Source organism: Gavia stellata, chromosome Z, assembly GCF_030936135.1.
Source record: "Gavia stellata isolate bGavSte3 chromosome Z, bGavSte3.hap2, whole genome shotgun sequence".
Taxonomy (NCBI): Eukaryota; Metazoa; Chordata; class Aves; order Gaviiformes; family Gaviidae; genus Gavia; species Gavia stellata.
The window spans coordinates 60,212,606-60,238,010 of NC_082637.1; the positions used below are offsets into that span (position 1 = coordinate 60,212,606).

General features: G+C 37.3%; 1 protein-coding gene across 1 annotated transcript in view; it reads right to left on the reverse strand.

Annotated features, from left to right (window-relative positions):
- Window positions 1–11,483: 11,483 nt before the first annotated feature.
- CHD1 (chromodomain helicase DNA binding protein 1) overlaps window positions 11,484–25,405 on the reverse strand; it is a 54,700-nt gene continuing 40,778 nt past the window's right edge. The window contains exons 26-37 of the mRNA XM_059834329.1: window positions 24,660–24,790; window positions 24,128–24,266; window positions 23,277–23,427; window positions 22,145–22,267; window positions 21,643–21,780; window positions 19,073–19,336; window positions 18,505–18,645; window positions 16,258–16,436; window positions 14,368–14,464; window positions 14,105–14,162; window positions 12,973–13,183; window positions 11,484–12,767 (exon numbers count right to left, since the gene is read on the reverse strand). Of these exons, the coding sequence (XP_059690312.1) occupies window positions 12,404–12,767; window positions 12,973–13,183; window positions 14,105–14,162; window positions 14,368–14,464; window positions 16,258–16,436; window positions 18,505–18,645; window positions 19,073–19,336; window positions 21,643–21,780; window positions 22,145–22,267; window positions 23,277–23,427; window positions 24,128–24,266; window positions 24,660–24,790 (1,996 nt within the window). The 3' untranslated portion in view covers window positions 11,484–12,403. The remainder of the gene's footprint in view (window positions 12,768–12,972; window positions 13,184–14,104; window positions 14,163–14,367; window positions 14,465–16,257; window positions 16,437–18,504; window positions 18,646–19,072; window positions 19,337–21,642; window positions 21,781–22,144; window positions 22,268–23,276; window positions 23,428–24,127; window positions 24,267–24,659; window positions 24,791–25,405) is intronic.

The window sequence follows — 25,405 nt, forward strand, 5'->3', positions numbered from 1 at the left end:
GGAGACCTCATCGCTCTCTACAATTATCTGGAAGGTGGTTGCAGAGAGGTGGGTGTTGGCCTCTTCTCCCAAGTGACTAGTGATAGGACAAGAGGATATGGCCTCAGGTTGCGCCAGGGGAGGTGTAGACTGGATATTACGAAAAATGTCTTTACAGAGAAAGTGGTCAGGCATTGGAACAGGCTGCCCAAGGAGGTGGTGGAGTCACCGTCACTGGAGGCGTTCAAAAAACGTGTAGACATGGCATTGCGGGGCATGGTTTAGTGGGCATGGTGGTGTTGGGTTGATGGTTGGACTTGATGATCTTTACAGGTCTTTTCCAACCTTAATGATTCTGTGATTGTGTGATATGTCTCCCAGGCCTGACTGATGGATACACCTTGGTCTCTGAAAGCCTCACACCTGATGCTTGGCCTGGACTGTACAATATTTGATTTCTCTTGAAAGCATACCTGAAGAAGGCAACAAGGCCACACCATCCTTCCTGTACTGGCCCCTTCTACCCTCCCAAAGCATCTCTATGCAAAAAAAAAAAAAAAAAAAGGGAAAAAGAAGCAGGAGTTGGGGGATAAAGAGGAGAGAAGAGATTGAGTGGGATCATAGTGCGTAAGGCTTCTAATCTTAATTTTGGTCTTTAAGCCCCAGACTGTTTACATTTTCCAATGAATGACACAAAGTATGTAACAAGTCTGCCTAGGAGTAAGGGCTATGTTTTCTCATTAGTGTGTTTTATCTCTTAGGCTGTCCTGTGGTATGCCCCTTGCAGCCAGTACCATACGAGTGTTTCACAGAAAGCAGAACAGTTTCAACAGGTGAGATTGCCAAAACCCTTAAATGCCCTGCAGCCAAATTATTAATGTGTTTTACTAGAAAGTAAGAGATGTGTGTTTCTTGGAATGGTAAAGGAGATGTTTAAACAAAGCTTTCCTGCCTTCTTGGGTGACTGTAATAATCATTATCCTTCTGGGTTTATCAGCTTTTATCTGGCAGTGATAAATGAAAGTGCAAGGTGCCTCCTTAGCTGGGAACTCTGGTGGAGGAGGAGGAGGAGAGCACTACCTCTGAGCGGGGGCTGTCAAGTCCTATGAAAATTTTACTCCAGTATTTCCTACTGGATAGCTAAAAGCTACAAACCCCGGCTGTGGATCCTGACAGTCTTATTTGCACTCTCGAAAAGTCTAACTAGATAGCAGTGCAACCCAAATGTCTGCATGCTATGCTTCTTAGCACTGCAGTGCCTGAACAGTAGGTCCAGTGTATGATTTAAGTGATTTTAAAGTCTAGCTCACCCCTGATATGATTGCAGATGCCTGTAACACCTTCAATACAAATAGCTCAGTACCTAGCTATATCTGATTAAATCCTTTAACTTGGCCCCCCTTTTGTAAGAACGCCAGGGGCCTGATCCAGCACCTGTCCTTTCTCAGAACAAATGCGCAGCTTTTTCATACCAATCTGCTTGGAAGCACATGAGACCTGCCTTTAAAGACTGTGTTAGGATTGAAACACATCACTTCTATTTTCTATAGGTGGGCTAGCATCTCATGTCAGAGAAATAGCTCTCTAACCCTGTCTCTCTGTAGAGGTAGCCCAACAGTGGCAAACCCTCCTGGTGGCTAAGACAAGTTAAAAAGTAATGTGATGTACATCACTGTCTGGTGCCATCTCTAATCCCTTTGTCCTGACCTTCATGCAGTGCCAGCGGTTTGGCATGACCTGCCTTCATCTAGTCCTTGCTTCTTCAGGTGCTGCCAATCATCTCTCCCCAGCTTGCTTAAAACACTATGAACTAATTCCCTGTAAAATAAGTTGATGCTAAGCTGTGATAGGTGATACCAGAATAGAATTTTTGAAAAAATAAAGGTGTTTTTATTTTTCATTTAGCAATTTTACAATTCTTTAGCAATTTTAAATCCTGTAAAAAGGCCCTAATTATTAAACCGTGGTTTGCACAAGTAGTGTCTGTGATTTTGAGGAATGCCACCATTTCAGAATTTATTTTTTTTTTTAATGTGCATATAAAAAAGTGACATATCTCACCTCTTCTTGCAAATGAGATGGCCTTTATGTACGCTAAAGAGATCAATAAATGGTCCCATTGGGAAAAATAATTTCAGATGCACCTTATGTCTACAGCAATCACAGTCTTCTGCCTTCTCCCTGCAACTACTTAAGGCTCCTCAGTCAAAAATATCAAGTCCTTCAGTGATGACCCTCTGCATTCGAGACCTTGAAAGTTTTCTACAAGCAGATATGCATGTTCATTGACAGAAATGTTAAGAGTTTCTTCTTTGTCAGCAGAGCTTCAGCTAACCCTTGTAAGACTCTTGATTACTTTTTGGCTTTCTCTAGATGCATTATTTTTTATTATTGACCTGTTCAGAAAACTTGGTAATCCCAATGTGGCTGTTTCACTGACTGAATAGAGGACCCTTACAAATGGAAATATTTTCTACTTCTGGGTTTACACTCTGGTATAACTTCACAATTATGAAAAATAAGCCAAGTAGAACTTTGTTCAAAAAAGTGTTAGGATATTGCTCCTATATTGTCTGATGGGAGCAGAAGTGTACAGTGAAATCTCTAGCTCTGCACATTTCAGAGGATTTTGCTCTGGCTTAGTTCTACATTGACTCGAACAGAGCAAACAGCTGTCAGCAGCTGGAGTGCATTACATGATCTTCTGGAACACTTCTTCCCATTTAGTTTCACCAGGAAAGATCCATTTCATCCAGTCAGAGATGTGAACTAAAGCATGGTAAGAGGGAGGGGGAAATAAGGAGGTTCACTTCAAAAATGAAAATCTTATCAGCTCTTTCAAGAAAAGATCACTTGCCTGGTAGTACTAGCAATTATAATGCAAATCCGTAAAATCAACACGCTATGTAGTATCTCTCTGGGTAAAAAACAATACCCAAACCCTGCAACCCCGCAATCTAAAAGCAGTTCATTTATAAGTGAACTAGTTAGTCTAATGAGAAGAAGTAAAAAACTTCCCAATTTCAGCTTTGCTCAGAGGCTATTTTTACTGGATATTTAAACTGCCAGTAGTTAAACGGCAATATATTGGCCTCTGATGGAGTACTTGCCTTAAACATAGAGCTGCTAACTGCAGTTTGTGGACAATAAAGGTTATCTCACGATCATTAATGAAACTTTCCCAGATAACAGTTTAAGTGGGGTTTTTTTGCTAATTTCCCCTCAGTGGGTTCTTGGGGATTAAGTGTGCATATGGATCAGTATGTACACAGAAAGTCTGCTTGATTTTTAGTCTCAAGATATCATTTTCTAATGTACCAAAGTGACTTTATTTGGTGGTTTAGACCTTCTAAGAAAGACAATTAGGCATTTCTCAATCTTGAATAAAGAGCTGATCCACTGCCAATCCTTTTCACCTCTGTTCCTTATCCACAGAGTGAGCATTCAGTCAATCCATCCTACTCATAAAGGGGGAATGCAATTCTTCCATTCTTCATTTATTTCACCCTTACACATAACTTTGAATATAGGGATTAGAGTATCGTGTATCATCAGCTTTGGCTGGAGCACTGCATCCCTGAATCTTGGGGAAGCTCTTTCCCCTGCCTGTGCCCTCCAAAGCTTATAGCACTCACCATTAACTGCATTTTTCTATAAAGGAACAAAACACTTCTCATAACTTCCTTACACTGAGTGCCTTATTCTATCAAGGAAGCAGCAGAGCTGAAGTTACTATTTCATCTCTAGGTTTTCAGCAATGCCTTCCCACTCTGACACCCACAAATCTAATTCAAGCAAGCAGATATGCAGCCCACAAGAAAAATTCTGTATTTCGTTGTGAAGTTAACAGAGCTTTGTGTTCTCATTTTCCTACACTTAAAGATTTTCTACCTAGACTGGAAGAAATTCACAACATAGCCTTCGACACACGGATAATACCTATCCTATTTCTGGGGTTAATGTCACAAAATGTCTTACTAATGCCACAAGGGAAAACAAAAACATCAACCTTGAGATCTGGCAGTCTAGGGGCAAATGAAAATGCCTACAAGATTGAACCCTGAAGGAAGACAAGTATAGAAAAGTGTCCTCTTGGATATAGGCAGGAGATAGATAGCACTGAGCTGCTCAGACTTTTGAAGCCAGGGGGTAGTGTGGGCATGTGATCAGAAGCAGAAATTTAGAAAGGCAGTAAATTTTAATATAGACAATTGAGGCCCTTCAGGTACTACCGGATTAGGTAACAGCTGTGTGCGGGCTCTGAGGACTGCAGTATTGAATCCAGGCAACTAAATTCTTCAGTGATTAAAGGCTGTAATCCCTGTAAATTAACAAGTTCCTGTTTTTGCAGATGAGCCTAGATTTTGAACATCCACAAATCCATAGGACCTGATGAGATCCTGAGATCCCAAGATCCTGAGGGATCTGGCAGATGTAGTTGATAAGCCACTCTGTGTTGTATTTGAAATTCATGGCAGTCAGGTGAAGTCCCTAGTGACTACATGTATGTAGAGAGGCACCCAGTCGCGATGATTTTCCAGAAAGGGTGTGAGAGCTTTTGCCATCATGCAGTCCTCTCTGCATATCCTTACTTGTGTGCCTACACTTGGGGTGGGCGCCCTTCTGCCCTGTTTTGCTGGCTTCAAGTTCTCTCCTGTTCACATCACCCTGCATGCTTTGCTTGCCAATCCAGGCCACAACTTCCTCTCTTGATTGTAGATTATCGTCTCCCTCCCTTGCTGTTTCTAGTTTAAAGCTCTTCTCACCAGGTTGGCCAGACTTGACAAACCTGACAAGATGTTTTGTCACACTCAGTCAGGTGAGACCAATTAGCAGTCCTCGATCCTCAAAATAGCCTGGTAGTCATAAAAGCTGAAACCCTATAAACCCTGAAAGCTGAAACCCTATACTAGCTGCAAAAGTGGTTGTTGACCTGCAGGGTCCACCCACTCCTCCTCAAGCTCTTCCTTTCACTGGCAAATGACACCACTGTGTCCTGGTGCCCTTGGCCCTCGCCTCCAGAGCCACATAGTCATTCTTGCTATGCTCCAGATCTCCCCTGGCTGCATTGCTGGTGCTCATGTAGAAGAGCAGCAGGGGGGGAATAGGCCGAGACCCAGAGAAGCCTTGGCACCCTCCCCACAATGTATGCACAGATTGCTTGCTTCCTCAAGTGCAGCAGGGGTTCAGGCTTTTGAAGCCACAGCATCTCAGAGAAGCTGACATATCCCTTATTGCTATCAGGAGACATGATTAAGCAAGGTCAAACACAGGTTAGACATACGTTAACAACGCTGAGAAGCACTGCCCTGGACTTAAGATCAGAGGATTGCTGGAAAAACTCTCCTATGCTCTTTGTTTCCTTTGCAGGAATATTTGATAATTTGATATGCACACAAAAATCAGAGCTTTGAAGTTCTCTTTGCTCCTCTGTGATTAAAAGGAATGTTAAAGAAACATTTGTTAATTTTAATTGGCCTATATGCTACAGGTAGTCACTTACCAATGCTAGGATTACTGCAAACCAAAACCAGTAGCTAATTTTAAGTGGTGAGTGAGAAGATCATTTTCCAAATACTCCAATTACTTCAGCAAATACTAAATCTATTGCAATTAAAACTCAGTTGAAGCTCTCTGATTAATGTCTTATGTGTGATCAGTGGTATGTGATTTTCTGACATGATTTCCGGATGTTTATTTTCAGAGAAGACAGGCTTAAAACTGAGCTTGCTGAAAAAACTGTGACAAAATATTTACTTTTAGCAAATAATAATAACGTCCAAGTATCTTCTTTGGGCTTCAGCCTTAGTGCATTAACTCAATCTAGATCTAAATTTAAGCCTTCTAACAGGACCAAAAGTTTGTATTTTAAATCCTCTCAAAATCTTGCATCAGTGGTTTCCTTAAGTCTTCAATAATTATGTACTTTTCAGCATGCTTTCAATAAAGCTCATGAAATGTACTTTGACAGTAGCTGCTCTTAGGATGACAACTTTTTGATTGTAGTATTTCATGTGCCATTAAACTACTCTGATGGTCTGCAAAACTGTCAAAAACACGGCCGCTGGAACAGTAAGCAGCATCTGTATTAAACCTCCATGCTCTGGAGCACTCTGGTTTTACCAGTTCTAGCAGTTTTGCCAGCTCCTTGTTAACAGCTTAAGAACAGACTTACAGCATATCTCACCTTCTCTTTCTCATCTTCATTCCTCTACATGATTTGTAGCCTAGCAATTATTACAGTAAGCCCCATCTTAGCTGTATGAACTTAAGTCAGATAGGAACTCTTCATTAAGCATTGCCCAAGAAGACAACATGCTTCACAGAATGCTAGGTACGTTACATTAATAACTTTTCCCCTGGGATGTCTTCCCTTTCTATTCTCTGAAAACTCTCTCAGTTGATGTTGGGGAAGAGCAATCTGCCTGGGTTTCCAAAATCCTCACCGAAATGAGAACCCAAGCTTCGATTTTACAGGGATGAACAAGTTTGGCTAACTGCAACAGCCAGCCAAGAGTAAAGGTGGGTGCTGGCTAGCAATAGAAACAGCAGACTCTAAAAAAATTCAGCTGCAGGGAGGCTGAAGACTACGCGCACAAGTGCACTGAGTTGGAGGTCCTGGAGAAAACAAATTGATTGGAGGGTGCAGTTAAGGGCATTGGTAGAAAGCTGGAATAGGGTTGGGAAGATGGATTCAGAAGCAGAGCAATGGTGAGGGGGAGAGGAAGGCTGAGAGAAAGGCTTTCCTTCCTTGCCTCTGGGGTAGGTTGACAAAAACAAGACACTGAGGAACACTGAGGGTGAAGCTGTGGGGTGGGAATTTGGGCTGGGAAAATCAAGGGCATCATTACCAGGCTGGGCTTGGATACTTCAGGTTTGAATAGCAAGGGTCAGAGGGACCAGCAGTACCCTGGGGCACCATCTCCAAATGATCACTTGTCTGGCACCCAAGAAATACACACTCACCTGGCTCCTCTTCCCCACAAAGTATAGCCAGTCACCCCATACACAGTTGTAAGACTATCATCCTTCCTCCTTTTTGTTGGTGTAAACATGGTACCTCTAACTATACAGGATCAACTGTGGTAATGCCCAGCTCTCACAATGACACCAATCATACCAATTTGCTCAAATTTAGGATTAATATTCTTGGCAGGAAATCCTAAACAGAAAAATATTTCATGCAGCTTTAGTCAGTAGAGTGTATTTTCACCAGCTTTCATTTACAGCCCTCACACAAAAAGGCACTATGTTGTATTACAAGTTTGCAAATCAATTCCAGAATAGAGCTGGATTAATTTTCTCAGCAAGAATAAGCCCATGCTGTGGTTTGCCAACCAGATCTGGCCCATGGCCCACCCCTTACAGACTTCCTTTACCAGAGGCACTTCAAATGTGGCCCAAGACTGACCTGTGCCATGTATGAATTGTTCTGGCAGTCTGTGCCCTGCTGCCCTTTTCTCAAAGTGCTGCAGGGTCCTTTGTGGCCATGGGGTGGGAGGCAAATTGATCAGTATCTTCTTTATATTCAGACATGTAACAGACCACATATGCTGCCAAGGAAACACGTTGGGAGGGTGAGGTGAAATACACCACCACCGCCTGACTATTGATACATCCATGATAGGTGCAAGAGGTATCTTCTATGTGAGTCCCATAATGGAAGAGAAGTCCAGGTGCACAGGAACTTCCATATGAGACCACGCTACTTGCTGTGGCCAAAGGCTGTAGGTCACTTGTTACAGAAAGACTAAGCAGTTAACCAAGGTTCAGAGAGCAGCTACCTCACGTATCATTAATGTGTATTATTATAGACCACTACATGACTGCATTTTTCCTTATAGCTAGAATAAAAGTAGTACTGCAATGAATCAAGCTTGGACGAAGTAGTTTGGGGTTACAGTTAGATCTCAGGTGTTGACTAAACATAGAACTATAATTAATCGCTTTGAAATTTCTTCATAAAATCCAGATAGCACTTATGTATCTCAAAGGACTGTTGCTCAGTTTAGTTCCTGTGAACGATTAAGATTCATGAAGTCATATTACACAATGGAAGAAAACAAATTTAAAATACAGTCTCGATAATCCAAAAAAAATTCATGCAAGTTTTCTGTATCAGTTCATGTAAATGACGTTTTGAAGTAAACTGAAAATTACACAAAGTGATCAGGACTCACCACTTTTCTGTAAAACAACACTCCCCCTCAATTTTTTCTGCTATATATAGCATACAGAATATGAAAAAATATCTAAGATTTTTTAAAAAATTTATTCTGCTGCTATATTTTAAGTGGGAATTATATTGCTATAATATAAATTAAAAGCCTAATGCTGACTCAGCTTTAGAGTGTAAAACAAAGCAGCTTCCACAATAGGTTTATGAAGATGCTACAAATAATTAAAAAAGAAGAATTATTTTCATGTTAGGTCTAGAAATAGTTATTTTCTTTTCAACAGGACAATGGTAATTCTTACTTTTTTATGCAAATTAACAACCATCATTTAATGTAATTCTTTACCCCAAAGCAATTTTTCATGTGTTAAAAGTTTTGAAAATAAAAATTAAGGTAGTTACCAATAAATTGGTAGGGCTAGAGGGTTGGAAAATACATGCTAGAAACATTGTTTTAGTATTGGCCATATCCAAAGGAAGATCTTTCAATGAGTCCATACAGTGTGAGAGTATAAGGATGGGTGGACCAGAATGTGCTCCCCATTACTCTTTCATTCTCAACTTGTATCTTAGGAGTAATTAGACTACAGAGAAAAATGAAAAGGGTAAGAAACAAATAACAAATTCCATGAACCTCCTCTTCTTTCTGCTCCTAGCAGTGTCTCACACAATTGTATTTGTTAGCTACTGCTTCTAGAGCGTTTCACAAATAAAAGCTTCAGGATGAAGTTTTAAAAACAAAGCTTAAATTTCAGGTGCAACCATAGTACTTGTTGGAAGAATGAAGACACACAAGCAACAGCACTATGTATCTGTCCCAACATAGTTCAGTAAAACAAACCTCGATCAGTACAAGTGGATGATACCAGGTATTACCTATTTTAATAGTCTCTACTACACTCTTAGCAGAAGCATTGTCTACATTTATTTCTGTAAAGATAAAAATGAGAGGACCTCATTTCAGCCATAGGACACAAAAAGAAGCTAGGATTTAATTAATTTGCTGTTCAAATAAAACTTGATCATGGAGAAACTGGCAATATCAGGAAGATGAGCTGTAACAGGATGACCTCCTTTAGCGTCTTCAGTCTTGCCCACCTTCCCAAGTAATAGTGAGGTAACTGCCTACCAAAAAAAGCTGTTGCCACCAAATACAACACTAAGCATACCACTGGAGATTGAAAGAGCTCCTTAAAATACATCGCTACAAGAGTGCTTTGCTGGCATTTTACACTTAAAGTGGGGAAACCTGCAGATGAATAGTAAGGGCTGTGGAGGTGACAAGATCCATTTATTGATGACAGAACATCATACAGGGACAAAACAAGTCAATCAAGCTCCGAAAAGAAGGAAGACATAAAAGAAGGTATTCAGCCTAGGGAGTCAGTACTCTAGGTCGTTGTGATGTCCATGTTTCAAAGGGTGGTTGGGGCACACTGCTTTTACAGAAGCATCATGTCTCTGCAGAAACAGCCATCCTTTTGTGGTTGGTGCTTGAATCCTTTGCAAGTCCTGTTCCTGACAGTAGTGAAAGGCTCTCAGAAACCAGAAGCTGTTTGAGTGCCGCTCAGACACCAGGACATCTGCACTGAAGATCAAAATGGGGAAAAGAGAGTGACTGTGAGCAGGTAAATGATGATTCCAACACAGCAGCTGATGAACTAATAACAACCAGTCAGAGCATGCATTTCTCTGTTCTTAGAACTAATAGCAGGAATACATTTTTTTAATATGCTTTTTCAGACCAACCAACAATCCACGCTTTTTAGGTAGTACTGGGAATGGCAGACTAGAAATACATTAACAGGATTAAGATGGAAATCTTAGACTTCCACACATGGTAGATGAAACACCTGAATCTTTATCAACAGCCATAGGAGGAGTTCTCTTGCAGTCACCAGAATTCTTACTTCCCAAAACTTCTTAGAGACAGGCAACATTAGTATCATATGGATGCTTCAGAACTGGACGTGCTCCTGAAGACTTTTCATTACAAATGAAGAAAAGAAGGATCAAATCTGCATGCATGGAAAATTAATTATAAATGGCTTATTTACAGAGGATACAGGATGCTCCTAAATAGTAAGATACACTGTAACAGTCAGCCTCATAAGCAATGGAGGCTATCTCCACCATCAAACTTTATACTTAACTGAAACCAGAGGGGAAAAAATTAAACTGCTCCAAATGTGATTTGTAAATATGATTGAATAAAAAAGTTAACACAGCCTAAGTAGATTAATTGCCAAAGATCCTAATCATCAGAGCCACCAAGTAAGTATTTTCTGTCTTATTTATTTCAGAGAGACCTGAAATACCTTTCACAAAAACGGATGCAGACTAACCATGTCATGTTAGACATGCTCAGCCACAAAGCCGTAATATAGCTACACAGACAGTGAACCAGGCTTAGTGGGACTGCTCTCTCTATGCTCTATTGATGGATCTATGTGCTACCCAAGCAGTAAGAATCAGTCAGTGGTTGGAGATGCTCCAACTTCTAGATTTTCACTATTGGAAGCAGAAGACACATGGCACACATGGACAACCTTATCAGACACCACTCCACTGCCTAAAAACTGCTTCAGCAATTAAGCTCAAAAGCAGAACAACTCAAACCCCTTCAGATCCTGGGAAGACGAAGAGTTAAGAAATGAAGCAGCATTAATTGAGTTCCAGCCTACATTAAATAAAACTTAATGTGCAGCAATTATGCCTACAGTGAGATCCTAACACATACTCTGTAGACAGGTTTTGGTTCTATATTAATGCTTTCATATAAACCCGTTTAATTGGAAAAAATGCTCAACACTGCAAGAGCAGGGAGAAATTGGAGCAACAGGTAACAGCTCCAATCACATGATACCAGGCTAAATCTCTTCCCTAATTATCACACGGCATATTAAAATTTAGTACTAAAGAGTTTAATGTTTTTATGCATAAACCTGAGAAAAAGTAACGCTGTAGAGAAAAACACAGCAGAAAACTACAAGAGCCCACATATCCTTTTACTTTAAATTTAATTTGTCAGATAGAAGTTATCTATGTACAATCAGTGTGCATTGTAACAATTCTGTCAATAAAGTCATTCAAATCTTCTAAAATATTAACTGGCTGCATAGCACATTTGACATTATTGCCCATGTTGAAGAGGGAACAGAAATGGATTTACAATAAATTTTGGCTGATTTGGATTCTGAAGTGTTCAGATATTTAACACTCCTTTAAAACCAATGCACCTGAAAAAATTTCCAGAGCACAGTTTAGTTGGATATTTCTTACCATTTCATTACAAACAGTCACAACACTGACAGTTTAATAGGAAAAAAAAAACCAAAACCAAAACAACCAGAAACACCCCTAAAAAACCCAAAACATGTATCTAAAGTATCCAATAAAAAAGGAGCACTAAATGGAGTAAAACGTTCCCTTTCCCCATTTTTACATTCTGAACAGTGATTCCATCAAGATATTTTATTAAAACATGTAAGTACACTGATTTTGTTTCATACTTGTGACAAGAAGGCCTGAGTTGGTGGGGAAAGGAACAGTCAGAAAAAGCCTGAGAGGGGAAAAAAGCTCATTTAATTAATTTACAATAATTTACAGCCATTTGTTTGTGTGTTTTGTTTTTTATTATTATTTTTTTGTTTGTTTGTTTTGTAAAAAGGCATTATAACTGATCACAAACAGGAGAAATCCTGGCTATTTTACAGTTATAGGTACAGAATTTAAATATTCAAGCTTGTGATGAAAAGCGGCAAGGTGGTCGCAGTGTACAATGTAAACAAGTAGCTTTGGGAAGTGAACAAAGTCCTTGAGAGTTCTTTACTAAGAAACAAAAGAAAATAAACTCCTCATTCCTACCTGAAATATGAGTACAGGTCAGTGTTTAAAAGTTCATTTACAAACATAATTTAAAATGTGTTCAGCCTAAAACCACTTTGACATGAAGAGTTTTATAGTAAGATCCAGTCTGAATGGGGCAGTGTTGAGGTCCCTGTAAAAGTAAACATCTTCCATTTCTTAAAAAAAGAGTGCTGCAACATTTGCAGCACAGTGCAGCATAAACTTTAAATACAAAAATATTTTTCTTCTGTTGGGATAATAGACCTTGCATCCTGGAAAGAAGTAACAATACTGCTACTGATAGAATATCCAGTCCGTATCTTTCAAGTCATGTAAGGCAATTACTGTGTTAGTTTACTGTATATGGCTAAAAGAAGGTCCAGAAAATGTCAGTCTTTGTTATGTTTTCCGGCTACTCCACGTATGTTCAGGTGTACTTTTGTGATCTGATGAGTGTTCAAATGGAGATCTGTGTCCTAGGGGAGATCTTGAGCCATAAGGAGACCTCTGATCTAATGGTGACCTTGGGCCACTACCCGAAGCTCTGTGGTCCATTTGCCAGTCTGAGTGGTACCTATAATCTCTAGAAGATTTGTGATGGCTGTACTCTGAACTGGAACGGTGATCTGAATGTATCCTGTGGTCTGAATGGGAACGGTGATCTGAATGAGCCCGGCTGTCTTTTAAACTTCCTTCCAGGTTTGACCTGTGGTCTCTGCTCCTGTAGTCATCTAACTTTCTATGTTTACTATCACTGTAGTATCTAAAACATAGAAATTATTTATATCAGCGTTATTGAACACACATTAAGAGCCACAATTATGCCAGATCAACAGAACTGCATTAGAGAAATATTATCTTTGCAATTTTGCATTACTCAAAAAAGATGTTTTGGTGTTTGCTACAAGCATACTACAAAACCAGGAAGGGAATTCTGAACAGATTTTAAAATTTCTGAAGAAACTCACCTGCTGTCTTGTTTGTAGTGATCCCACTCTCTGTGATCTTTTCCATTGCTGAAGGCTGAATAGGGCCTTTTCCTAGAGTCATTTTTCTTGTAAGCATCTCCCTGATGCCTGTCTTTATGATGATCGTGGTATTGTGAAAAATGTCTGTCAGAAGAGTAACTGTCCCTGCTACTGTCATCATGGTTTGTGTTCTCCTTTAGTCTTTCCACATCTGTTTAATAAAGCAGAGGTTAAAAGGAAGTCTCATAAGTCTTTTCTTCACCTAATTCAAACAGCGCTTCTACCTGTCAGATGTAAAGTAGTATGAAAGTGACATAATTTGAGAGAAACAAGATCTAAATAGTTGAAAAAGAAATGCACTAATGCAAGCTGAAAGAAACCCAGAAGTAAGAGAGAAGCAATCTAGAACATAGATGTGTAGGACTCGGAAACTGAACTTTTCAACCTCTCCATTCAGTCTGTGAAGCTAAGTGTGGTCCAAATAAGCAGTGAGTAGAAGTGCCTTTAGCAGAGCAATTTTAGACAGAATGGTAGCAACTTCCTCTCTAAGAAGGGATGGCCTTAGCATGAATAAGTTTTAAAGGTACACCTTGTTAATGAAAGACTTTCAGTGGTACTCCTAAAATACAATACGTTGATTTTAAGTCCATGAAAATATACTTGAAGTGTTAAATGACACAAGATAAAAGCACGTATTACAAGAAGGCAGGTGTGGGAGAATAGAAAAATCAGTGTTATTGTCAACAATAAAAAGACAGCCCATGTAACTAATTGCAAGCTATGATTTCAAGGAATAGCTTGCTTTCTTACACAGTAGTGACATTACAACAGCTACAAATAGGCACAGAATTTGCAAGAAATTTACACATTTTGAGTAGACCTCTCTCCCTCCCCAAAATTAAACACAAAAAATGTTTCCAAAATTTTTTTAAAGGATGGTCAAATAACTTGCTGCTAAAACCAGTAAGTACCAGCTTCAGTCTGCACTCAGCTAGACTTCATCAGCAAACCAGTAAAGTTTTGCTAATCAGCCTATCTCTATGATACTTAGCAGTGTGGGAGACAGATCTAGGAGACATATGAAATGAGTAAGATATCTAACTAACACAAGAATATACTTAAGGTTTCTTACCTGGATTTCTGATTACATGTGTATTCACACTGCTGCTGATACTCTGGTCATTGTGTTGCTAAAAGAGACAAGTACAAAAACTCATTTCTAAATCCCGAAGTTCATCTGAATTCATTAGACAAATATCCTAACAAAAGAGACTAAAAACATAAATGCTACTTGAAGTGTATTTCTGTGGTTTTGATAATCCTTTAAATCTAATAAAAGAGTTATTATACTTAAAATATGTATCTGTGTATTTAGAAAGGGTCTGAAAACATTACCTGAGACTCCTGGCGTTTTTTGATTGCATGTTTATACAGTTTGTGCAGCTTTCTGGCATCAAATTCTGTAAACTTAGAGACAAAAATCCACAAATTTCTGAGGAAGAAGAAAAGAGATGTTATAATTCTTCCATACATTTGTATTATGCAACAGAACATGGATTTAACTGAAATTATTTGAACAGTGCTTCAGTAAACCAGAGATACTATAAAATTTACACTGTATTGCCTAGCTGCATAGCAAATATTACCTAGCTGTATTTCAAACATTTGAAAGATTAATTCATTTAACAATTTTTCACTTTCTAATATTTATCATAAGTACTTCAGAGTGCAAAGCACATGGAAAGTAGTCCTAATAACAACTGTGTTATTAGAATGATTTGTGAAACTGCTTTAAAATGTTATCAGTTTATGTATGTCTTCTAAAAGTTTGTTTAAATTTTGAGTATTTACCACTCAATAAATAAAAATTTGAGTATAGTAAGTAAAAAAAAAAACCCTTGAAATCTCTTGCAGTGTAAGACATTTGACCTACAAGCCTTATATCATGAAAACATCAGTGAGAGAATTTTTCCACAGAATTCCAAAGCCTGGTCAAAGCTTTTTAAACCAACTGAGAACTGTGAAAGAAGATGGAAGGGGCATGGCAATAAATTTATGCCTAATCTGTGCTCGAAGAAATGAAAGAAGAACAAATCAAGCCTTTTGCTGTCAAGATGCCAGAACCCTGAAGAAAACATTTGCGTCTATGACCACAGGTAACAGATCTGAAGTCTAGAATTCTTTTAGTCAAATTTACAGGTGGAATGCTTAGAAGAGACTACAGAATACTAGTATTCAGAAGTATCTGAAGCGTACAGGCTCTGGAAGGAACAGTCTGCTCCTTCACTGTGATTATTCCAACACTATAATTTTGGTCTAGTGGTTTGCGAAAGTAGACAACCAGTCAATGGTGTGCCTAACGACACCTGTATAGCTTTATATAAGCTAACTACACTTCTTCTTATCAAAGATCCTGAAATACGTATTTTAATAATCTACATATAATATTGTAGCATTATTATGAATAATAGCTCTATTACAAGTTTCCACTTAAAGAAATGTAACATTTACAAAACCAAGATCCATGTCTTACATTTTGGTATCTCAGATCACTTCATTATTTTACAGTAAAGCAAGTAAAAACAGCAGAAGCATTCTACACTAACAGAAGTCCTCAAGAAAATTAAACACTTAACACAATTTTATATATGGAAGTGCAGGATGTATTTTCAACCATAAAAGACTAAAGTGCACACTCTGATAAAGGTAACAAAAATTACATTAAGAACTTAACAAGGAAATATAAGAATTTTACAAACCAGCAATTTTTCTTGTTGTCTTGTCTGTCACCTCATAAAGATGCAAACTCTTCTTTCATTTTTGAAATACATCTAAGTATGTTATGATAAATACTTTTATCAAGTCATAGTTAATATGTAATTTAATTTTAAAGTATATTTTAAAAAGAAATGCCTATTTTTAGCAGGAATTAAGAAAAAAACCAACTCTCAAAGTGGAAAAAACCAGATCCTTAAAGGTAAGAATACTTTTCCGCTAAACACAGTCTAAGTAACAAGGTATCCAGTATTTGCTTTCGGTTGTATGAAGTGAGGTGACTCCACCTACTGGACAAAATGCATTGCTATGCAGGCATGAAAAAGTCAATCCATTAAAGTCAGAACCATCTATAATCATCTTTTTATAGATTCCTATTTAAAACAGCAGAAAGATACAAGAAAGGGAGAATAAGAAATGAGAGAAATAATTAAAAACTATTCTGCTTAGTAGAAGCAATTATAGATTTTCCTTTTTAAAAAAAAAAAAAAAACAAGGAGAATGACTTACTTTCTCCACTGTTTAATTTGTTCAGGATTTGTGTACTCCTTTAGACATTCAGTAATGTGATCCCCAATTTTGATTAGACATTGTCTAGTATGTTCCAGCTGCTCTCTTTCAGAAAGGCCCTTCTCTGGTCGATCCAGCTGTTTCAATGCTGCTTTGACAGGCCTCATTCTTTCTTTGCACTGTAAAATGGAAAAAAGGAATGTATTAATTCAAAAAAAAAAAAAATTCTAAAACATGACTCACCCTTTACTGTGATATATATACACACACACACACACTGGCAAAGACAGTATTGTTACAAGTCAAATGAAACACAAGACTTGCTCACAGCTCTTAAAAACGTTTTACAGGTTTCCTTTGGAAAAAGTTGTGTTTCAAACCCAGTTGGAAATTTATTCCTCTCTGAAAGCATTAGATTGTATAAAATACAGATATCAAGGATTAAAGAAAGCACTAATTTAATGTTAAGGGATTTTCTGAGGAAAAGGACTCATTCCAACTGGGTTTTACAATCATAGTTCTAACTTTCTGCACAAGCATATAGGACAAGACTTACGCTTTTTACCACCTTGAAAGCTATACGAACTCAATGTCAGATACTTCCTGCAACAATTAAAACTGGCCTTCAACAGAGGATCAGTATTGCTTCTCTGAGCAGTTTTTAAACCTCAGTCCTATGCAGATACTAGCAGAACTTGTGCTATCTAAAATAAAGCTAGTTTGGGTACGCCAAGACTAGTAACAACAGTGATGGCAACGCCGACATATGTCATGTACGAGTTCTTGAATTTTCAGGCTTTGAATCAAATGTTTTAATAAGAAATCCAGGTAAAATCAGTTAGCATGATTTAAATTACAGACACTTGCTTAGGAATACCATCCAACTACAATGGCATGGTAAACAGATGAAATGCATATTCTCCTTGTCACAAAGAGACAAATTAGTTAAGCCTGAACAACCCACAGCAGTAATTTTCATTTGAATGTGTAGTTAAATATGCTAATTATACTGCATCTGACCATGGCATAATGATAAACATACATTCCAGAACAAAAAGCCTGGGACAAAAAAAATGTTGTTCTGTACACAGACCCAACCTAGAATTACTCCCAGTAAGAAAAAAAGGAAGCCTGTTTGGAATGGAATGAAATGGAATATCCACATTACCATGCAAGCATCTAGGGACAACTCAGAAAAATCAGGGAAGCTGTTACATTACCAGCTCAGGTCTCTACATAATTAAGCAGCTGCATTACATGTTGCACTAGCTATAGCTTAAATTAGCCTTTAAAAGACAGCTTACAGACTGCACTGTGTGAGTATAGAAGGGATCAGAAAAATATAACTACATGGAAAGCAAGTGACTTTCTGTCACTTAGCCACACAAACATGTCCATCTGAATCACTTGAGGCTCATCCTGGAAATCACAGGTGAGTTATTTGGAATGTTCAGAACAAAACCATACATAGACCAGTCACTACTATACTCAAGAGAAGCTTACTTGGATATCACAGCCAGCACCCTCAACAGCCCCAATAAACCTGGCTGACAGAAACAAACAACTCTTGGAATCTGAATGATGAAACACCAACAGGAGAGTAGCTACTCAAAGTAACTCATGGATACCTTTCCAAAGGCCCCAGCCGACCTATAAAACTTTATATAAATTGTGTGTACGTACCTTTTTTCCTCTAATATTGATTCTGTTCTTAGTCAGCAGTACTGATAGAGTCAGAGAGATTACTTCAGCAAGGTATTTCTAATGGCTTTAGCATTTGTTCCTTCCTGTGTCTGCTAATTTAAGTCTGCAATACTTCAGGAGGGAAGTGTTGAAACTTAATTTCTTTTGTTATTTTACAAAGAAGAAAGGCGTATATGATAAGGCAAAGCCAGAGACCCCAGCAATTGCATTGAAGTTCATTCATGTTTGCTCTTTAAGAAGCAGGATACCCAAGTTATTCTTGAGGATGTATCTTTACAGTCTATATTCTAAATTTACTCAGCACACAGACCACTGGATAAGTTCTCCTACTATCCTACATGAATACAGTAAACAACAAAATAAAACTGCTGGAATGAAGATAAAAATTGACACTGTACTGAAGTAATAACATTCATTGATCTGAGACTTTACTAGCAAAAAGATCACCTGTGTTACTGTGCCCAATAACAGATCAAGAACATGAGAAATTGTACTCATTTAGACTACCAAGTATAAACACTAACTTATCAAAAAGGGACTTACCACACTAAAAGTTTTCTGATCCAGTTCTTCAGATTCTTCCGATATAGGAACTGGTTCACTAGTTGCAGTAATGTGAACTGGAGTATCCAACAATGGAATTTTTTTAGTTTTTTCTTTATTTTCAGATTTGATTTCATTTACCTAAGAACAAGATAGAAAAATATTTAAGTAAACTTTATTTTGGCTCTGGAATTATCCTATAACATATGACAATCCCCGTAACTACTGCACTCTCTTCAATAATAAGAATAAAAACTATGCTGACATTCAGTGACTGTAGATTTACTTTCTCTGTGGGATGGGAAAGGAGAATGGAAAAGGAATAAAATAATTTCTTGCACACAGTTGTACTCTCAGTCCAACTAAGATACATATCATTGAAGACATAATTTCCCATTTCATATGCCTGTCCTCATGGTTTCAGGTAGTAAAAATAAAAAACTTATGATGTAAAAGACGTCAATGAAATGACAACTGATCAGAAACAAAATACCTTTTCATCTCAAAATCATTCATGAAAACCTAGTGGCCTTTTCTAGTGCTATATAAGATAAGTAAACCTAGTTACCTTCTCTTCCTTTACTTCTTTTTCTTTCTGTGTGGATTCTTTTACTTTGTTTTCTCTCTTTTCTTTAGTATCTTTTTCTTTTAATTCTTTCTTATCCTCTTTTTCTTTTTTCTCCCTTTTCAAATCCCTCTTATTTTCCTTTTCTTTTGTCTCTCTTTTTTCTTCAGCTTCCTTCTTTATACCAATATCTGGCTCAGGCTTTTCTTCATTTTCTTTTTCTGCTTTAATTTTTTTATGTGGATGTTTCACTGAAACAACCTCATCCTGCAATATGCAAGCATATATGTCACATCAAACTGAGTTCCTATCTGTACAAGTTTTGTAACCATCAGATTAAAACATATTTTTTATCTGTGCAATTTTTTCTTTTTGGACATAGATTTAACACCTATCAAATAGAACTGAATGCAGTTGTAAAGAAAGATGACAACTACTCACTCACTTCTTTGATGTGACAAAGCAAGTACTGATTTGGCAGTTGCAGCGGGTGTGAGAAGTTATGTCCATTTAACTTAGAATTCTGTCCCTCTATAAGGTAGTTAGGCTCTGAAGAGCCAAAAACTGCAAGGAAGTAGGTCTCACAAAACTAAGCTGATTGGTCAGCACACTCAAGGGATGGAGATGTTAGAAGACCTCTGTTCTAGTTAGCTTTGTCCCAGTAAATTTTTACCAATCCCATATTAAACATTCACAGGAGAAGGTAATGGAGTCACAACTTTGTCTTTTCCAAAGGTGTTCTTTTTGCTAAGCTTAAAAAAAAGTCTTAGTTACAGATTGTCTCATAGGGGGCCATTTAATTATTTGAAGGTGAACAAAATACCACTCCACTGGTCTTTATAATATTCACTTACAAGGTTTGAGATGGAAACTCAAATCCTTTCAGACACAGAAAAATACTGTAATAAGTAACAAAGGTATTATGCACAGGTGCAAGAATCATTATCATCTTTGATTTGAAGTACACCCTGGAAAGGCATATATAGAACCCATTGCAGAAAAAGTGATAAAAGAATGCCTAATACATGAATCTGAAGAAGTTACTTAGATGAGGTATCAAGTAATCAGCCCAACCAGGACATCAGTATTTGGGTATCATAAAAACTTCCCAGCAAAAATCCAATGAATTCAAGAGTTACTTGAATGCTCTAGCAGTTAAACAGCTAAGTTTTAAATACTGCACACAGTATGGCAGCTAAATAGCTAAAGCCAACTGTTTAGGTGGTTAAAGCCCATTTTTGTATATAGTCCAGTTTTCAGAAGTGCAGTTGTTAGTCTGTGTCCAAAAGTATTAAAGTGATAAATATCTGTTATTAAATATAAAAAAGGGGACAGCATTCTAGGCATTTTCCCAAAAGATAACAAGTAAATCAACTGACTGGCAGTGTTTTCTGTTTTGAGTGGAGATGAAGTCTAACAATCATTTTTTTTAAGTAGTCTGAACAATTAATTTGCTTAGTTTTAGGATTCAGTTGCCCATGTTAATTTACTGGGAACTATGACAACACTTAACAGTTCTTAGTCGGACTTTCCAGACAAATTATTGTATCTATAAACATAAGCCAGTCTACATTTGAAGTTTTTTATTTTTTTCTGCCTTTACATTGTCTTCTTCATAGTACATTTTAAATACATACAGGAATGCTTTAGTTAAAAAAGACTACTTTTTACAGATGTATCATGGTTCTTCTAAGGCTGACTCAGTTTTAATTATGTATTTGCGTAAGTATTTTTTCCTCTAGAGTGAGTTGACAATTACAATGGTTTGTAATAGTTTAAAATGGTTATGTAAGACACTTCAATTTAGTTTATTTTAAACCAAGTAGTAAGTATTTTAATGATACATATAGATTTGCACTCATTTATTTCAGTTTCTTTCACAGTCATAAAATTAGGTGTGACGTGACCCTAAACTTTACCTAAATTTTTATCTCTAGTGGCTTCTGCTGTGTGATAAATATTAGAAATAAAAAGACCCAACAAAAGCAGAGGCCTAAAGGAACACATTAGAAGTGACAGAAGACAACAAGGTTAAATAGTCGATTAAATAGTCTTTTTGGATAATGAAAGCCATGCCATATACAGGAGCTTTCACATGCAAAGCTTGAAATACCATTTATTCATGCTGCTCATTCTAATTGAGCTTGTTTTTTTCCTGAGCCTGAATAAAAAACTTTACCTGAAGAATCACTATCAGTAGTAATAACACATTAGCCAGAAACATTAGTTTTATAGTTGTGTGTTGCATTAGGTTTGCATTTCTAGCAGATACAATGCTGAAGTCTTTAAAGAATGCTGAAACTGAGCAATGACACTTGTAATTAGACCACAACATTTTTTTATATTATAATTTGGAAAACTACTTATAATTCTTCAGCTACTGGCTTATCATTAAAATAAAATAGATACAGACTTCCATGTGCTTGTACTGATGCAACATCAACTGCAATGGCCACAGGAAAAGAATGACATTCAGGTACTTCAATTTCATTAAGTCAAGCAGAAGATAAAATAGAAATCAATACTAACAGGAAGAACTGAATAGCCATCTTTATCATATAAAAGATATTTACCTTGTTATCCTCATCATCATCTTCATCAGATTTTTCTGAGGGTTGTGGTGACGAATCACTTTTTATTTCTTCTTTTATTTTTGCGGCTTTCATCACCTTATTCTTCTTAGTTCTTGTTTTCCTCCTCTTTGAATTGCCCTGAATGCAAATTGGGCTCTTTAATATGTCAACTGACAAGCATCTTTGCACCACAGTTGCAAAAAAAGTTTTATTTTTTACATCAAATAGAGCGTTCATTTTATTTTGTTTATTGCCACTAATGACCACCACTTTTCTCAGGACTGGAAACAGAGCATAGTGCAACGGTAGAGAACACATCCAAGTAACAAGAGAATAATAAAATATGAAATTTGCAATTAATTTTTTAATTAGTCTCATGTAATATGGTTAGCTATACAGAGGAATACTACACAAAGAGTGGAACTAAAAAAGAAAAAGTATCAGCTGACATGCCCATAAGTGTATTGCTTTATCTCATTAATGAATGCCAAGTTTTACTTACTGCACCAGCAAGCCTTTGTGCTTCCTTCCTTGCAAGGTCTTTATTCAGTAATTTAATGAGGTAGTCTGCACGGGTCTGTAACTGTTTTGCCTGGGGTTTCTTATCTGGATCATCAGGCAAAATCTGAGGAGAACAATGGTAGTATCACAGCTATGAGTACATACTATCAAGTTTGGAAGATGCTAGCCTGGAGCACACAGAACAGAATGAGCTGCATAAAAGAAGGTGGAAAACAATCCACTTCAATTACACCTAGCAAATATGCCAGCATGCTTGAAGCAATGGAAATTTTTTTAAAATGTTTTCATTTCTCTCCAATCACGCAACCAATGCAGAGTCTTGGAAACTGCATCACAGTTTAAAACAAACCCAAGAAACCAGCCTCAGATTTCTCTTTCCACTCTGATAGTTTATCTGAGAAATTCTGAACCCCTGTACCAGTCACCCACACAACTCCTGGCTCTGCCTCATTCATCTTCTAAATACAGAACTCACTACAGGATATTGCAGATGCCAAAAATATAAATGGGTGGTTTCAAAAAAACCAGGGAAGTTAATGGCAGTAGGAATTATTAAACAAATTTGGACACAGCCCTGGCTCCTCAAATCCCCAAACAATAGGTTGTTGACACTGTCACAAAGTTTACTTCACCTCAGTCTTTCCCTCAATACCTGTTGCTCACTATTGCTAAGGAGCTATTGCACTAATTCTAGTAACAGCTATTCTCATGCTGTGAGTGAAAGATTACTTCAAGTGAAGAACCTGGGTATTAAATGGGGATGTGGAAACCAAGTCAAATCCCTAGAAAAAACTCCCTTCCAAATGTTCAACAGCACAGAATGGACAAAACTAGAACATCTAAAATAGAGAAGGAAAAGACTGAAAAGAAAAATTCAAATGACAGAGGTCCAACTACATGGCAACATAATTGACTGCAAGAAGGCATACTTCACCTGAATACACAAGACCTTAAAATCTAATAGTGTACCACAATAAGGATACGAAGAAGTACAACTGACATATGTCTCTGCAATTTCAGTTATCATAAAATAAGCTCTTTCAGTAACTGTTTTGAGTAGCATTACTACCTAAACAAAAAGAGTCCTTGATGAAATGTTGTAGATGACATACCTTCTGTGTCAAACTAAGATCAGGATCCATTTTTATCATTTCCCAGCTGCCATAACCATATTCATAGATGCCTATTAACAGATTGGAATCATCTTCCTTACCCCAATCTATATCAAAATGAGCAGCCTTGGTGTGGCATGGGATGACATATCTAGCAGAAATAAATCAGAAAGACAAATAAGGAATTTTATTTCTGAAGCTTAGCAAGGGGGAAGGGAACATACTCGAAGTGATGTAACTAGATTTATTTTCTCTGCTAAGATGCTGCTATATTTAGGAAATTAATCCAAGTATTTATTGTTACATTTTCTTAACATTTCTACAAAATATTTATTGAAATCAGCACTGAAGTGTGTTTTAAAGCTGATCCAAAACTAAAACATGAAGAACAATGGACATCTGTCTGTGGCCATGAGCTGTGTCACAGAGTTGGTTAACCATGAATAAAAGCATAAATCATCATCCAAGCATAACTGTAACTAAGTGAATAGTTTAGGGGTTGTGATACACAAGGTGGTAAGGGAAAAAGTTCAGAGGGTAGAAACAACTACTGTGAGGTTTGACAGATACTGCTTTTCCCTCATGCAGAGATGACACATACAGCAGCTCCTCAGCAAGCCTGAATTCTAGTCCTTGTTACTATTAGTAACTGGACAGTCCCCAGTGAACGTAAGTGGAAAGCCAAAGCTGGTACTGGCTTCTACAGCAAGAGAAGAAAGAAGAACAGATGTGGAGCAATTATTGCTGCCAGTCCTTACAGGGAATAGAGAGACAATGCTGTCACAGTGTGCTTTGAGTCAAAGTTGTCTGAAAAAACCTAATAAAACTTGATAAAAAAAAAAAATCAATACCTTTTTCTTTCTTCTGGGTCTGAAGGAATGGATTTGTGCAATGGTGCCAACTCTTCTTCATGAGAGATGACGAGCTTTGCATTCACCTGCACTCCTGAGATTCGGAATGTTGGGCCTTTAACTTTCCCAAGTCTACCTCCTTAAAATAAATGACAATACAGAAAAATGTAAAGAAAACAAGTAAGATTGATGCTATAGCAGCAAACTTTCAATTATACCAAATGAGTTTTTCTTAACCAAATGCTTGAATTAAGCTCCAGAATCAAAAGGTTTTCCAGATAGTAACAGATTACTTTTAAATTTCACATTAAAGCAAAAACATACTGCATTCTCCAAGGAAAATTCACACACAGAAATGGAAAATAACAAGAAGTCATCTTACTATAACCATTTTTTAAAATCACCCAACATGCCAACATTTTTGTTATATTTCCCCCCAACAAAACTGTCTTCTGTTATGATCAGAGTGCAAGAATAATTCGGACTTCTTGACATTGTTTATTGCCCCTCAAGCCCCCTGAACATGTTGTACCTGCTCTTTCTTGTCCAGATGAATTGTCCTTTAAAGCTTTAATGCATCCATTATGTACAAGCTCTCCCAAACGTCGAAGATCTGTCTCTGATTTATCAACTAGCTCAGCATCTCTAGCTACGGCATCTAACCTGTAATAAAACAAATACACATTTTTATAGCTCTGAAACTTCAGTAATTGTGAATGACTCCTTCAGACTCTGAAACCAGAGAAATGACCATATAAGTTATCAGTCACCTGCACTTACTGTGCTGTGTACAATTTTGATCCAAGAAAAAAAAAAAAACGTGATTCAAGTATCAGAGACCAACACGAGAACTGTAAAGGACCCTAACGCTACAGTTTTGTGTAAAATTACTGCACGTCTCTTTAAAAAAAGAAAAGGAATCATTATATATAATATGCTCACATGGACTATAAATATTTTTAAGGAAAATAAGGATGGGAAATTTTTCTTAAAATATGGAATGATAAAGAAAGCTTAAAAATAAGAACTGACAATAAGGAAAATGCAACTATCTTTGACAGTTACAGTGGATAAACTGATAGGCTTTTAACAGGCTATCAAACAAGACAACTGAATGATTATCACCAATGAAGATTAAACAAGACAGCAGGTAAGGTATAAAGAAAGAGAGTAAATAGTCCTGCAAATGGAAAGGTTTATCTGCATACATACCATACATGAAGAAAGAGAAGATATTAAGTTCAAATCATGTTATAGCCAAGGTAAAAGCACTGTATT